The 16412-nt window shown below is 45.1% G+C and overlaps 1 protein-coding gene across 1 annotated transcript in view; it reads left to right on the plus strand.

Annotated features, from left to right (window-relative positions):
* LOC109886330 (uncharacterized) overlaps window positions 1-16412 on the plus strand; it is a 76328-nt gene that overhangs the window by 21199 nt on the left and 38717 nt on the right. The window contains exons 2-3 of the mRNA XM_031792918.1: window positions 1817-1929; window positions 14370-14511. Coding sequence (XP_031648778.1) covers window positions 1817-1929; window positions 14370-14511 — 255 coding nt within the window. The remainder of the gene's footprint in view (window positions 1-1816; window positions 1930-14369; window positions 14512-16412) is intronic.

Here is a 16412-nt window from a genome sequence, read left to right on the forward strand (position 1 = left end):
GGAAAGGAAGAGGCAGCTTGGGAAGGAGGGGGAAAGGAAGGGGCAGCTTGGGAAGGAGGGGGAAAGGAAGGGGCAGCTTGGGAAGGAGGGGGAAAAGGAAGGGGCAGCTTGGGAAGGAGGGGGAAAGGAAGGGGCAGCTTAGGAAAGAGGGGGAAAAGGAAGGGGCAGCTTGGGAAGGAGGGGGGAAAAGAAAGGGGCAGCTTAGGAAAGAGGGGGAAAAGGAAGGGGCAGCTTGGGAAGGAGGGGGAAAGGAAGGGGCAGCTTGGGAAGGAGGGGGAAAGGAAGGGGCAGCTTGGGAAGGAGGGGGAAAGGAAGGGGAAGCTTGGGAAGGAGGGGGAAAAGGAAGGGGCAGCTTGCGAAGGAGGGGGAAAAGGAAGGGGCAGCTTGGGAAGGAGGGGGAAAGGAAGGGGCAGCTTGGGAAGGAGGGGGAGAAGGAAGGGGCAGCTTGGGAAGGAGGGGGAGAAGGAAGGGGCAGCTTTGGAAGGAGGGGGAAAGGAAGGGGCAGCTTGGGAAGGAGGGGGAAAGGGAAGGGGCAGCTTGGGAAGGAGGGGGAAAAGGAAGGGGCAGCTTGGGAAAGAGGGGGAAAAGGAAGGGGCAGCTTGGGAAGGAGGGGGAAAGGAAGGGGCAGCTTGGGAAAGAGGGGGAAAAGGAAGGGGCAGCTTGGGAAGGAGGGGGAGAAGGAAGGGGCAGCTTGGGAAGGAGGGGGAAAAGGAAGGGGCTGCTTGGGAAGGAGGGGGAGAAGGAAGGGGCAGCTTGGGAAGGAGGGGGAAAAGGAAGGGGCTGCTTGGGAAGGAGGCCGGGGGCAGGGGCTGGGGATAGAGGCCGGGGACAGGGGTGGGGATAGAGGCCGGGGGCAGGGGCTGGGGTTAGAGTCGGGGGCAGGGGCTGGGGATAGAGGCCGGGGGCAGGGGCTGGGGTTAGAGGAGGAGAGGCAGGTGACTTGCTTCAGCCACAGATCAAAAATCTGATTATCCCCAATGACTGATGACATAGGGACCGGTGGGAGTTGATTGGAGCAAATCTCTTATCTTTCTTGATGTCCGTTTTAAGCTGTTAAGCTTTTTTGGTGCAGTATTTGTCTTTTGAGTATAGTTCTAAAAGGGTTGATATCTAGGGATCAAATGCTCACACTTTACTGGCTTTGTCGGAACACGTGTCACCATGTTCTGACTGCTGTGTCACCAGATGACCCTCCAAACAGCCTCAAACAACCCCCAACAGTCCACCACCAACTGAAACAGTAAACTAGGAACACTGAAATCACCTCAGAATCACAAAAACTGTCCTTAAAGTGAAAGTTTAGGAAATTAGAATGAGCACCTTTGAGTAATATTACAAATACATTTACTTTGCTTTTATTTACCGTGTTTATCTTCACTTACCACTGATAACCAGACAGCCATATTAAATAATTAGTCCCTCGGCGCTAACATTGGACAATGATGGCTTTGTGGCTGGCCGGTCCTACATGACTGAGTGAGCTCTGTGGTCTTTTCCAAGGGGCTTCTATAACTGAATAAATGTACACTAGTCTTGATTAGTAGAATAAGCTACTACTCTCTAGCTCTATTTAACACCCAATCTGCCATCATGAATAGTCTTGAGATGAGAGGCACTGGCTTGGGCTTGTCAGACTTGACCCAGGGAATTATACACAGGCACAGGAACACACACACCCACACACACACAGGTCCATCTGTCCCCAAGGGGATTTGAATCAGGGTGTGAAGCCAGATGTTCACAGTAGGCCCACAGTCAGATGTGTAACTGTAGCCTGTGTGTGTGTGTGTGTGTGTGCGTGCGTGCGTGTTGGCAGATCGTTGGAGAACAGCTGTGTGATGCTGTGGCTGCTGGTCCTTGTCCTGCCCGGGGTAGCATGCAGTGCTCTGACCCAGAACCTTCTACAGCCAGACAATGACCACAGAGACGGTGAGTCACACAGCCCACTACACCCTGACCTCAAAGTCCACTAGATAGACTGTCTCTGTGGGTGCCTCTGTGTATCTCTGGGTGCCTCTGTGTATCTCTGTGGGTGTCTCTGTGTATCTCTGTGGGTGTCTCTGTGTATCTCTGTGAATCTCTGTGTATCTCTGTGTATCTCTGTGGGTGTCTCTGTGTATCTCTGTGAATCTCTGTGTATCTCTGTGGGTGTCTGTGTATCTCTGTGGGTGTCTGTGGGAGTCTCTGTGTATCTCTGTGGATGTCTCTGTGGGTGTCTGTGAATCTCTGTATCTCTGTGGGTGTCTCTGTGTATCTCTTTGGGTGTCTCTGTGTATCTCTTTGGGTGTCTCTGTGTATCTCTTTGGGTGTCTCTGTGTATCTCTTTGGGTGTCTCTGAGTATCGCTGTGTATCTCTTTGGGTGTCTCTGTGTATCTCTGTGGGTGCCTCTGTGTATCTCTGTGTATCTCTGTGTATCTCTTTGGGTGTCTCTATGTATCTCTTTGGGTGTCTGTTTGTATCTCTGTGGGTGTCACTGTGAATCTCTGTGTATCTCTTTGGGTGTCTCTGTGTGTCTCTGTGGGTGTCTCAGTGTATCTCTGTCAGTGTCTCTATGTATCTCTGTGTTTCTCTGTGGGTGTCTCTGTGTATCTCTGTGGGTGTCTCTGTGTATCTCTGTCGGTGTCTGTGTATCTCTGTGGGTGTCTTTGTGTATCTCTGTGTAACTCTGTTTCTCTGTGAGTGTCTCTGTGAATCTCTGTGTATCTCTGTGGGTGTCTCTGTGTATCTCTGTCTATCTCTGTGGGTGTCTCTGTGTATCTCTGTGGTTGTCTCTGTGTATCTCTTTGTGTGTCTGTGTATCTCTTTGGGTGTCTCTATGTATCTCTTTGGGTGTCTGTTTGTATCTCTGTGGGTGTCACTGTGAATCTCTGTGTATCTCTTTGGGTGTCTCTGTGTGTCTCTGTGGGTGTCTCAGTGTATCTCTGTCAGTGTCTCTATGTATCTCTGTGTTTCTCTGTGGGTGTCTCTGTGTATCTCTGTGGGTGTCTCTGTGTATCTCTGTCGGTGTCTGTGTATCTCTGTGGGTGTCTTTGTGTATCTCTGTGTAACTCTGTTTCTCTGTGAGTGTCTCTGTGAATCTCTGTGTATCTCTGTGGGTGTCTCTGTGTATCTCTGTCTATCTCTGTGGGTGTCTCTGTGTATCTCTGTGGTTGTCTCTGTGTATCTCTTTGTGTGTCTGTGTATCTCTGTGGGTGTCTTTGTGTATCTCTGTGTATCTCTGTGGGTGTCTCTGTGTATCTCTGTGGGTGCCTCTGTGTATCCCTTTCCGTCTCTCTGTGTATCTCTGTGGGTGTCTCTGTGGGCGTTGTTGTGTATCTCTGTGTATCTCTGTGGGTGTCTCTGTGTATCTCTGTGGGTGTCTTTGTGTATCTCTGTGTATCTCTGTGGGTGTCTCTGTGTATCTCTGTGGGTGCCTCTGTGTATCTCTTTCCGTCTCTCTGTGTATCTCTGTGGGTGTCTCTGTGGGTGTCGTTGTGTATCTCTGTGTATCTCTGTGGGTGTCTCTGTGTATCTCTGTGGGTGTCTCTGTGTATCTGTGTCTCTCTGTGCAGTAGTCGCAACATTGCGGTCCAATTGACATTGGATTCTATTTCTGGTGCCTCCCGTTCCACTTTGTTTGGGCAAAGGAGATAATTCCTGTCGTTCCATGGGTTCAGTCTGTATGGCACCCATTTGTTGTTTGTTGAGCAGCGTTCAGTTCAAGAGAAAAATGTCTAAATTCTCAGAAGTGGACACAGAGAGCCCAGTGTGCCCCATTGAATCAGCCACTGCCATGCTTAAGACCAAATGCCTTGCTGGTGGCTCTCTTTAGAAACGGTCCAGGGACTTCCGATGTTGTTTGTTCTTTTGTAGTGTGGAATACTTTACAACAGTGTTCTTCAGTCCAGGTGGTACCCAGGCATTTTCATCCTTCCTGTGGAAAACATTTAACTGAAACAAAAGTAGGCAGTGCTCCTGATTCTGTTGTCTCGTTCCCCCTCCAGTCTGAGTAACAGATATGGGGCAGGCAGCAATCCTCTCATAGTGGAACCTGGTCGTTAGCTTGTCATTTGTGTGATACCCTGCTCTTCGCTGCTTGTTCAGTGAATAAAACAGAACATGAGTTGTGAATTATATATCAGGCCTACCTGCCTGCCGGCCTCCACAGACATAGCAACGCTGCCTCTACAGAGGAGGAAGACAGCTGGTCTGGTTAAACCTTGATATCGGTTTATGGAAGCGACTGAATAATCATATACTTAGCTGAGCTGCCGAGGTACCAGTTTGTTCCTGGTTAAGCCATCTGCTTAGCCTGCTAGTTGTTAAAGTAAGGCAGCAGTTGTTGAGCTAAGGTAACGGTGTATTAGACTATTTCCACCATCTTCCCCTTACATGAGATTATCATCGTCAGATAATGTGTCTGCATGTAAACTCATTCAGGGAGAATAGGGTGGAGAGAAGGACATGAAGTCTATTCTACTACGTCCTACACTGTCTGGTCTGTGTACCCTGCAGCTCTTCAGAACTCACAGTGGGAGACTCATCATGGACAATGTGGCTAGTACAGGACAGTACAGTACAATACATTCCCTTTTGACAGAACATACGCTTGATCAAGGACAGAAGGGAACAAATGAGTGACATTTTCAGTGTGCTTCATTTAGTAAGATGAATATTCAATTGATATTCAATATGCCGGTGCTAAAAATGCTAGTGTTTTTGTTGCACTTTGGATAAAACATTATGCAGTCAAGAAACCAATCTTAAGACTTACTTTATATATGTATGTATGTATATATGTATGTATGTATGTTTGTATGTATGTACAAAGTTCGGACACACCTACTCATTCAAGGGCTGTTCTTTATTTTGACTATTTCCTACATAGAAAATAGAATAATAGTGAAGACATCCTAACTATGAAATAACACATGGAATCATGTAGTAACCAAAAAAGTGTTAAACGAATAAATGTATTTTAGATTCTTCAAAGTAGCAAAGCTGATGACAGCTTTGCACACTCTTGGCATTCTGTCAACCAGCTTCATGAGGAATGCTTTTCCAACAGTCTTGAAGGAGTGGAATTTCTTTCCTTCTTAATGCGTTGGAGCCAATCAGCTCAAATAAGCAAAGAGAAATGAAGGTCAGTCAATGTGGAAAGTTTCAAGAGCTGTAAAGTTTCCATTTTTAAACCTAGGCAAGTCAGTTAAGAACAAATTCTTATTTACAATGACGGCCTAGCAGTGGGTTAATTGCCTTGTTCAGGGGCAAAACAACAGATTTTTACCTTGTCAGCTCGGGGATTTGATCTAGCAACCTTTTGGTTACTGGCCCAACATTCTAACCACTAGGCTACCTGCCACCCCAAGTGCAGTTGCAAAAACCGCTTTGATGAAACTGTCTCTCATGAGGACCGCCACAGGAAAGGAAGACCCAGAGTTACCTCTGCTGCAGAGGATAAGTTAATTAGAGTTAACTGCACCTCAGTTTGCAGCCCAAATAAATACTTCACAGAGTTCAAGTAACAGACACATCACAACATCAACTGTTCAGAGGAGACGGCGTGAATCAGGCCTTTATGGTCGAATTGCTGCAAAGAAAACGACTACTAAAGGACACCAGTGAGAAGAAGAGACTTGCTTTGGCCAAGAAACACGAACAATGGGCTTTAGAGGAGGAGGAGGAGGTGTGATGGTGTGGGGGTGCTTTGCTTTTGACACTGTCAGTGGCACACTTAACCAGCATGGCAACAACAGCATTCTGCAGGACAATGACCCGGGCAACGAAGGAGTGGCTTCGTAAGAAGCATTTCAAGGTCCTGGAGTGGCCTAGCCAGTCTCCAGATCTAAACCCCATAGAAAATCTTTGGAGGGAGTTGAAAGTCCGTGTTGCCCAGCAACAGCCCCAAAACATCACTGTCTAGAGGATATCTGCATGGAGGAATGGGCCAAAATACCAGCAACAGTGTGTGAAAACCTTGTGAAGGCTTACAGAAAACGTTTGACCTCTGTCATTGCCAACAAAGGGTATATAACAAAGTATTGAGATAAACTTTTGTTATTGACCAAATACTTATTTTCCACCATAATTTGCAAATAAATTCATAAAAAATCCTACAATGTGATTTTCTGGATTTTTTTTCTCATTTTGTCTGTCATATTTGAAGTGTACCTATGATGAAAATTACAGGCCTCTCTCATCTTTTTAAGTGGGAGAACTTGCACAATTGGTGGCTGACTAAATACTTTTTTGCCCCACTGTATATGTTGTAGTTACAGTAAGTGTTATGATGGGTTGCCTGCTGTATATGTTGTAGTTACAGTAAGTATGTTGATGGGTTGCCTGCTGTATATATTGTAGTTACAGTAAGTATGTTGATGGGTTGCCTACGGTATATGGTGTAGTTACAGTAAGTATTATGATGGGTTGCCTACTGTATATGGTGTAGTTACAGTAAGTATTATGATGGGTTGCCTACTGTATATATTGTAGTTACAGTAAGTATTATGATGGGTTGCCTACTGTATATATTGTAGTTACAGTAAGTATTATGATGGGTTGCCTACAGTATATATTGTAGTTACAGTAAGTATTATGATGGGTTGCCTACGGTATATGTTGCAGTTACAGTAAGTATTATGATGGGTTGCCTGCTGTATATATTGTAGTTACAGTAAGTATTATGATGGGTTGCCTACAGTATATATTGTAGTTACAGTAAGTATTATGATGGGTTGCCTACGGTATATGTTGCAGTTACAGTAAGTATTATGATGGGTTGCCTGCTGTATATATTGTAGTTACAGTAAGTATTATGATGGGTTGCCTACTGTATATGGTGTAGTTACAGTAAGTATTATGATGGGTTGCCTGCTGTATATATTGTAGTTACAGTAAGTATTATGATGGGTTGCCTACTGTATATGGTGTAGTTACAGTAAGTATTATGATGGGTTGCCTGATTCATATATTGTAGTTACAGTAAGTATGTTGATGGGTTGCCTACAGTATATGTTGCAACACTACTACTGAAGTCAGTGATGCTTATCTGGTGAACAGGTCACATGAACAAGGACCTTACTCTGACTGGACCCGTCTAATTTGTCTAAGGTATTCTGTATCCTACTCAATTAAGCACTGACCATCTCTAACTAGTGTTATGACTACTGCTCCTAATAGTGCTAATGCAGTGGAGGTAAGCTCTCACAGCACAGCCCCTCTATGACCACAGTCATAGCACTAATACAGTGGTAAGCTAGTCGCTTACTGTAGTAAGCTAGTCGTTCATAGTCTAATACATAGCGGAGGTAAGCTCTCAGCTGGTTGTTCATAGTCTAATATGTAGCGGAGGTAAGCTCTCAGCTGGTTGTTCATAGTCTAATATGTAGCGGAGGTAAGCTCTCAGCTGGTTGTTCATAGTCTAAATGTAGAGGAGGTAAGCTCTCAGCTGATTGTTCATAGTCTAATATGTAGCAGAGGTAAGCTCTCAGCTGGTTGTTCATAGTCTAATACGTAGCGGAGGTAAGCTCTCAGCTGGTCGTTCATAGTCTAATATGTAGCGGAGGTCAGCTCTCAGCTGGTTGTTCATAGTCTAATACGTAGCGGAGGTAAGCTCTCAGCTGGTCGTTCATAGTCTAATATGTAGCGGAGGTCAGTTCTCAGCTGGTTGTTCATAGTCTAATACGTAGCGTAGGTAAGCTCTCAGCTGGTTGTTCATAGTCTAATATGTAGAGGAGGTAAGCTCTCAGCTGGTTGTTCACAGTCTAAATGTAGAGGAGGTCAGCTCTCAGCTGGTTGTTCATAGTCTAATACGTAGCGGAGGTCAGCTCTCAACTGGTTGTTCATAGTCTAATATGTAGCGGAGGTAAGCTCTCAGCTGGTCGTTCATAGTCTAATATATAGAGGAGGTAAGCTCTCAGCTGGTTGTTCATAGTCTAATATGTAGTGGAGCTCTCAGATGGTTGTTCATAGTCTAATATGTAGCGGAGGTAAGCTCTCAGCTGGTCGTTCATAGTCTAATATATAGAGGAGGTAAGCTCTCAGCTGGTTGTTCATAGTCTAATATGTAGTGGAGCTCTCAGCTGGTTGTTCATAGTCTAATATGTAGCGGAGGTAAGCTCTCAGCTGGTTGTTCATAGTCTAATATGTAGTGGAGCTCTCAGCTGGTTGTTCATAGTCTAATATGTAGCGGAGGTAAGCTCTCAGCTGGTCGTTCATAGTCTAATATATAGAGGAGGTAAGCTCTCAGCTGGTTGTTCATAGTCTAATATGTAGTGGAGCTCTCAGCTGGTTGTTCATAGTCTAATATGTACCGGAGGTAAGCTCTCAGCTGGTCGTTCATAGTCTAATATATAGAGGAGGTAAGCTCTCAGCTGGTTGTTCATAGTCTAATATGTAGTGGAGCTCTCAGCTGGTTGTTCATAGTCTAATATGTAGCGGAGGTAAGCTCTCAGCTGGTCGTTCATAGTCTAATATATAGAGGAGGTAAGCTCTCAGCTGGTTGTTCATAGTCTAATATGTAGTGGAGCTCTCAGCTGGTTGTTCATAGTCCAATATGTAGTGGAGCTCTCAGCTGGTCATTCATAGTCTAATACGTTTAGTAATACGTTTAGTAAGATATTGCACACACCCACATGTACACACACACCCACATGCACACACACGTCACCTACAGACAGCTAATCTCGCTCAGACAATGAGACCCCACCCACAAACACTGGCATATAGCGCTACTGTATTTTGACATCCTAGGAGGATGGTGGGAGGAGCTATAGGAGGATGGGCTCATTGTAATAGAGTCAAAGTTCCATGTATTCCATTGCAGCCATTACAATGAAAATAACTGGAAAGAGGGATACATAGTCAGTTGTACAACTGAATGCATTCAACTGAAATGTGTCTTCCACATTTAATCCAACCTGACATCCACGTCATCAATGAGACCGTCCTCCTATCGCTCCTCCCACCAGTATATTGACCCTCTGGTTGACACACCAGTATGTATGTATGTTGACTTGGTATATTGACCCACTGGTTGACATACCAGTATGTACAGTATGTTGACTTGGTATATAGACCCTGTTTTCATCTTGTTCGTTGTTGTCATGAATAACTCATTATATGCCTCAAATTCATACTTAGAATATAAGTAAGTAAGATATTTCAGTTTTAAATTTGTTATAAATTAGAAAGAAAATCTAAAAAGCTGTTTTCGGTTTCTGTTGTGGGGTATTGTGAAGATTTTTTATGTATTTAATTATTTTAGAATTAGGCTATAACATGACAAAATGTGGGAAAAGGAAGTGGTCTGAATAGTTTCTGAATGCACTGTTCGTGTGCCTCAAACACTGCCAAGCGCCTATGAATAGGAAACTGCCAATGTCATATCTATCTAAAGTACAGCACAGTGTCTGTACTGTTATATATGCCTGTCACATGTAGTCTATAAGGCCAGTTTCCAGAGTGGTCCTGTTTTCCTAGTAGGATTTGTGATTCTGAAAAAATCCTTTGGCAAGATTCTTTGCTTTTGTTTAATTTGCTGACTGACTGAGATTACTGGTCCATTAAGAAGTACAGTATGTAGTAATACTTCTCAGTGGACCAGTAATCTCAGTCAGTCATTAGACAATGGGTAGGTCAAGGCCTGTTCTCTCTAGTGACCTCACCTCATTATAAGTCTCTCAACAGATGTTACCTGGATGCACCTCCACAGCAGGGAGTGTGTGTGTGTGTGTGTGTGTGTGTGTGTGTGTGTGTGTGTGTGTGTGTGTGTGTGTGTGTGTGTGTGTGTGTGTGTGTGTGTGTGTGTGTGTGTGTGTGTGTGTGTGTGTGTGTGTGTGTGTGTGTGTGTGACAGTCAGTCTGTCACTACCATACTGCCTCAGAAACACTGTATTTCCTGACATGGGAAATACATAGAACATTAACTGTCAATTGAACAGCCTTATTCAAGACGGTCATGTTTATTAGCCTTATAAAACTTGTCATGGTGTAATAGCCTCATAAAACATATCATGGGTTAACCATTAAAGCAAAAGGTACTGTCTATACAATGTTTAAATCATAAGTGTCCACGTCACTGTAAGTTACATAATGTGCTTCTTCAGGGAAATAAATGGATTTAAACAGTAACTGTTTGTTCCAGTCAGCCTGAGTGTCACTGTTGGAGATGTAATCCTTCTCACAAGGTCCTGCTGTTTTATTTGGGGTTCAGTTCAGTTTCCTACCAGCTGCTGCTCTCAACAAGAGTCGTAAGACCAACCTGTATATTAGCTTCAACTTGTTTTTGGTGCAACTGGACCCCCCCTTCAGTGTGTGTGCTATGCTTTACAACTGTTCGTTTTCAAACATATGAGATCTCTGTTTCGAGTTCAATGACATAAGAAGAAAATAACACTAGTGTTCAAACTAGTTTGTATCACATGGGGTTGTTCCCGCATCACCATCCAGACAAACTCACCTCACCCTTTGTGAGCTTCTATAATGGTTAACGGATTAACAGTTATTAGCGTTCACCCAAATGTCATGAAACCGGATTTGAGTTTCCCTGACAACCAGGGCACCTGAGAGGCCCGGTGAAATGTTAAGAGGCTGATGTTTTATAATATGGATTATTTTGATAGCTGAATGATTTTGGCATGTATTTCTTCATGTTTATAAATTGTTGAGCCGTGTATTCAAACTAAGCTTGATGCCCTCAATCTCACACAAATTATCAATGAACCTACCAGGTACAACCCCAAATCAGTAAACACGGGCACCCTCATAGATGTCATCCTAACTAATTCACCCTCCAAAAACACCTCTGCTGTTTTCAATCAAGATCTCAGCGATCACTGCCTCATTGCCTGCATCCGTAATGGGTCTGCGACCAAACGACCACCCCTCATCACTGCCAAACGCTCCCTGAAACACTTCTGCGAGCAGGCCTTTCTAATCGACCTGGCCGGCATATCCTGGAATGACATTGACCTCATCCCGTCAGTAGATGATGCCTGGCTATTCTTTAAAAGTGCCTTCCCCACCATCTTAAATAAGCATACCCCTCTCAAAAAAATTTGAACTAGGAATAGATGTAGTCCTTGGTTCACACCAGACCTGTCTGCCCTTGACCAGCACAAAAACATCCTGTGGCGTGCATGCATTTGCATCGAATAGTGATATGCAACTTTTCAGGGAAGTTAGGAACAAATATACACAGGCAGTTAGAAAAGCTAAGGCAAGCTTTTTCAAACAGAAATTTGCATCCTGTAGTACTAACTCAAAAACGTTCTGGGACACTGTAAAGTCGATGGGGAATAAGAGCACCTCCTCCCAGCTGCCCACTGCTCTGAGGCTAGGAAACACTGTCACCACCAATAAATCTACTATAATTGAGAATTTCAATAAGCATTTCTCTACGGCTGGCCATGCTTTCCACATGGCTACCCCTACCCCGGTCAACTGCCCGGCACCCTCCACAGCACCCCACCAAAGCCACCACCATTTCTCCTTTACCCAAATCCAGATGTTCTGAAAGAGCTGCAAAATCTGGACCCCTACAAATCAGCCGGGCTAGACAATCTGGACGCTCTCTTTCTAAAATGATCTGCCGAAATTGTTGCAACCCCTATTACTAGCCTATTCAACCTCTCTTTTGTATCGTCTGAGATTCCCAAAGATTGGAAAGCTGCCACGGTCATGTGACACTCTAGACCCAAACTGCTACAGACCTATATCTATCCTACCCTGTCTTTCTAAGGTCTTCGAAAGCCAAGTTAACAAACAGATAACTGACCATTTCGAATCCCAGCATACCTTCTCCGCTATGCAATCTGGTTTCAGAGCTGGTCATTGGTGCACCTCAGCCACGCTCAAGGTTCTGAACGACATCATAACCGCCATCGATAAGAGACATTACTGTGCAGCCGTATTCATCGACCTGGCCAAGGCTTTCGACTCTGTCAATCACAACATTCTTATTGGCAGACTTGACAGACTTGGTTTCTCAAATGATAGCCTCGCCTGGTTTACCAACTACTTCTCTGATAGAGTTCAGTGTGTCAAATCGGAGGGCCTGTTGTCTGGACCTCTGACAGTCTCTATGGGTGTGCCACAGGGTTCAATTCTTGGGCCGACTCTCTTCTCTGTATACATCAATGATGTTACTCTTGCTGCTGGTGATTCTCTGATCTACCTCTACGCAGACGACACCATTCTGTATACTTCTGGCCCCTCCTTGGACACTGTGTTAACTAACCTCCAGACGAGCTTCAATGCCATACAACTCTCCTTCCGTGGCCTCCAACTGCTCTTAAACGCAAGTAAAACTAAATGCATGCTTTTTAATCGATCGCTGCCCGCACCTGCTCGCCCGTCCAGCATCACTACTGTGGACGGCTCTGACTTAGAATACGTGGACAACTACAAATACCTGGGTGTCTGGTTAGACTGTAAACTCTCCTTCCAGACCAACATTAAGCATCTCCAATCCAAATTAAATCTAGAATCGGCTTCCTATATCGCAACAAAGCATCCTTCACTCATGCTACCAAACATACCCTCGTAAAACTGACCATCCTACCGATCCTCGACTTCGGTGATGTCATCTATAAAATAGCCTCCAACACTCTACTCAACAAACTGGATGCAGTCTATCACAGTGCCATCCGTTTTGTCACCAAAGCCCCATACACTACCCACCATTGCGACCTGTACGCTCTCGTTGGTTGGCCCTCGCTTCATACTCGTCGCCAAACCCACTGGCTACAGGTTATCTACAAGTCTCTGCTAAGTAAAGCCCCGCCTTATCTCAGCTCACTGGTCACCATAGCAGCACCCACTCGTAGCACGCACTCCAGCAGGTATATCTCACTGGTCACCCCCAAAGCCAATTCCTCCTTTGGTCGTCTTTCCTTCCAGTTCTCTGCTGCCCATGACTGGAACAAATTGCAAAATCTCTGAAGCTGGAGACTCACATCTCCCTCACTAGCTTTAAGCACCAGCTGTCAGAGCAGTTTACAGATCACTGCACCTGTACTTAGCACTTAGCCTATCTGTAAACAGCCCATCTATCTACCTAAATCAAATCAAATCAAATTTATTTATATAGCCCTTCGTACATCAGCTGATATCTCAAAATGCTGTACAGAAACCCAGCCTAAAACCCCAAACAGCAAGCAATGCAGGTGTAGAAGCACGGTGGCTAGGAAAAACTCCCTAGAAAGGCCAATACCTAGGAAGAAACCTAGAGAGGAACCAGGCTATGTGGGGTGGCCAGTCCTCTTCTGGCTGTGCCGGGTGGAGATTATAACAGAACATGGCCAAGATGTTCAAATGTTCATAAATGACCAGCATGGTCGAATAATAATAAGGCAGAACAGTTGAAACTGGAGCAGCAGCACAGTCAGGTGGAAGTTGAAACTGGAGCAGCAGCATGGCCAGGTGGACTGGGGACAGCAAGGAGTCATCATGTCAGGTAGTCCTGGGGCATGGTCCTAGGGCTCAGGTCAGTTGAAACTGGAACAGCAGCATGGCCAGGTGGACTGGGGACAGCAAGGAGTCATCATGTCAGGTAGTCCTGGGGCATGGTCCTAGGGCTCAGGTCCTTCGAGAGAGAGAAAGAAAGAGAGAAGGAGAGAATTAGAGAACGCACACTTAGATTCACACAGGACACCGAATAGGACAGGAGAAGTACTCCAGATATAACAAACTGACCCCAGCCCCCCGACACATAAACTACTGCAGCATAAATACTGGAGGCTGAGACCTACCTCATCCCCATACTGGTATTTATTTATTTTGCTCCTTTGCACCCCAGTATCTCTACCCGCACATTCATCTTCTGCCGATCTACCATTCCAGTGTTTAATTGCTACATTGTAATTACTTCGCCACCATGGCCTATTTATTTCCTGAACTTACCTCATTTGCACTCACTGTATATAGACTTTTTGTTTTCTTTTGTTCTACTGTATTATTGACTGTATGTTTTGTTTATTCCATGTGTAACTCTTTGTTGTTGTATGTGTCGAATTGCTACGCTTTATCTTGGCCAGGTTGCAGTTGCAAATGAGAACTTGTTCTCAACTAGCCTACCTGGTTAAATAAAGGTGTTCTCAACTAGCCTACCTGGTTAAATAAAGGTGTTCTCAACGAGCCTACCTGGTTAAATAAAGGTGTTCTCAACTAGCCTACCTGGTTAAATAAAGGTGTTCTCAACTAGCCTACCTGGTTAAATAAAGGTGTTCTCAACGAGCCTACCTGGTTAAATAAAGGTAAAATAAAAAAATTCAAAAATTCACTAAAAAAGTGCATAGAAAAATATATCAGTCTGTTAGAAACAAAAAGACAGTGAATGCAGATATCCATAGAGATGGTTAGAGTCATTAACCTCTCGTTTTATCCCCCAGGTGCTGTTGCCGTGACGACCCGGCCCCACATCTACTACTGCCGCTCGCCCAACATGGAGGTCTTCACCTGCTGGTGGCATCCCCTTGACAACAACTCCGAGAGTGACGACAACATCACCTACAGCCTCAACTACTCCTTAGAGTACGTACTATTACTGTACAATGCATTTGTATTCAGACCCCTTGATCCACATTTTATTAAGCTACAGCCTTATTCTAAAATGGATTACATTTGTAAAAATCCTGCTCAATCTACACACAATACTCCATAATGACAAAGTGAAAACACAGCTATTTTCAGGTCTCTCCAGAGATGTTAGATCAGGTTCAGGTCCGGGATCTGGCTGGGCCTCTAAAGGACATTCAGAGACTTGTTCCCAAAGCCACTCCTGCATTGTGCTTAGGGTCGTTGTCTTGTTGGAAGGTGAATCTTTGTCCCGGTTTGAGGTCCTGAGTGCTCTGGAGCAGGTTTTCATCAAGGATCTCTCTGTACTTTGCTCTGTTCATCTTTCCCTCAATCCTGACTTGTCTCCCAGTCGCTGCCGCTGAAAAACATCCCCGCAGCATGATGCTGCCACCACCATGCTTCAGCGTAGGAGTGATGCCAGGTTTCCTCCAGACGTGACACATGGCATTCAGGCCAAAGAGTTCAATCTTGGTTTCATCAGACCTGAGAATCTTGTTTCTCATGGTCTGAGTCCTTTATATGGCTTTTGGCAAACTCCAAGCAGGCTGTCATGTGCCTTTTACTGTGGAGTGACTTCCGTCTGTCCACTCTACCATAAAGGCCTGATTGGTGGCGTGCTGCAGAGATGGTTGTCCTTCTGGAATGTTCTCCCATCTCCACAGAGGAACTCTGGAGCTCTTTCAGAGTTACCATTGGGTCACCTCCCAGACCAAGGCCCTTCTCCCCCGATTGCTCAGTTTGGCTGGGCGGCCAGCTCTAGAAAAAGTCTTTGTGGTTCCATACTTCTTCCATTTCAGAACGATGGAGGCCACTGTGTTCTTGGGGACCTTCATTGCTACATAAATGTTTTGGTACCCTTCCCCAGATCTGTGCCTCGACGCAATCCTGTCTCGAAGCTCGACCTTATATCAACAAATCAAATCAAATCAAATTTATTTATATAGCCCTTCGTACATCAGCTGATATCTCAAAGTGCTGTACAGAAACCCAGCCTAAAACCCCAAACAGCAAGCAATGCAGGTGGAGAAGCACGGTGGCTAGGAAAAACTCCCTAGAAAGGCCAATACCTAGGAAGAAACCTAGAGAGGAACCAGGCTATGTGGGGTGGCCAGTCCTCTTCTGGCTGTGCCGGGTGGAGATTATAACAGAACATGGTCAAGATGTTCAATGTTCATAAATGACCAGCATGGTCGAATAATAATAAGGCAGAACAGTTGAAACTAGAGCAGCAGCACAGTCAGGTGGAAGTTGAAACTGGAGCAGCAGCATGGCCAGGTAGACTGGGGACAGCAAGGAGTCATCATGTCAGGTAGTCCTGGGGCATGGTCCTAGGGCTCAGGTCAGTTGAAACTGGAACAGCAGCATGGCCAGGTGGACTGGGGACAGCAAGGAGTCATCATGTCAGGTAGTCCTGGGGCATGGTCCTAGGGCTCAGGTCCTCCGAGAGAGAGAAAGAAAGAGAGAAGGAGAGAATTAGAGAACGCACACTTAGATTCACACAGGACACCGAATAGGACAGGAGAAGTACTCCAGATATAACAAACTGACCCCAGCCCCCGACACATAAACTACTGCAGCATAAATACTGGAGGCTGAGACAGGAGGGGTCAGGAGACACTGTGGCCCCATCCGAGGACACCCCCGGACAGGGCCAAACAGGAAGGATATAACCCCACCCCATCAACAGGTGTGTGCCTTTCCAAATCATGTCGAATCAATTGAATTAACCACAAGTGGACTCCAATCAACTTGTAGAAACATCTCAAGGATGATCAATGGAAAGAGGATGCACCTGAGCTCAATTTCGAGTCTCGTAGCAAAGGGTCTGAATACTTATGTGAATAAGGTATTTCTGT

Source organism: Oncorhynchus kisutch, linkage group LG16 (genome assembly GCF_002021735.2).
Source record: "Oncorhynchus kisutch isolate 150728-3 linkage group LG16, Okis_V2, whole genome shotgun sequence".
Taxonomy (NCBI): Eukaryota; Metazoa; Chordata; class Actinopteri; order Salmoniformes; family Salmonidae; genus Oncorhynchus; species Oncorhynchus kisutch.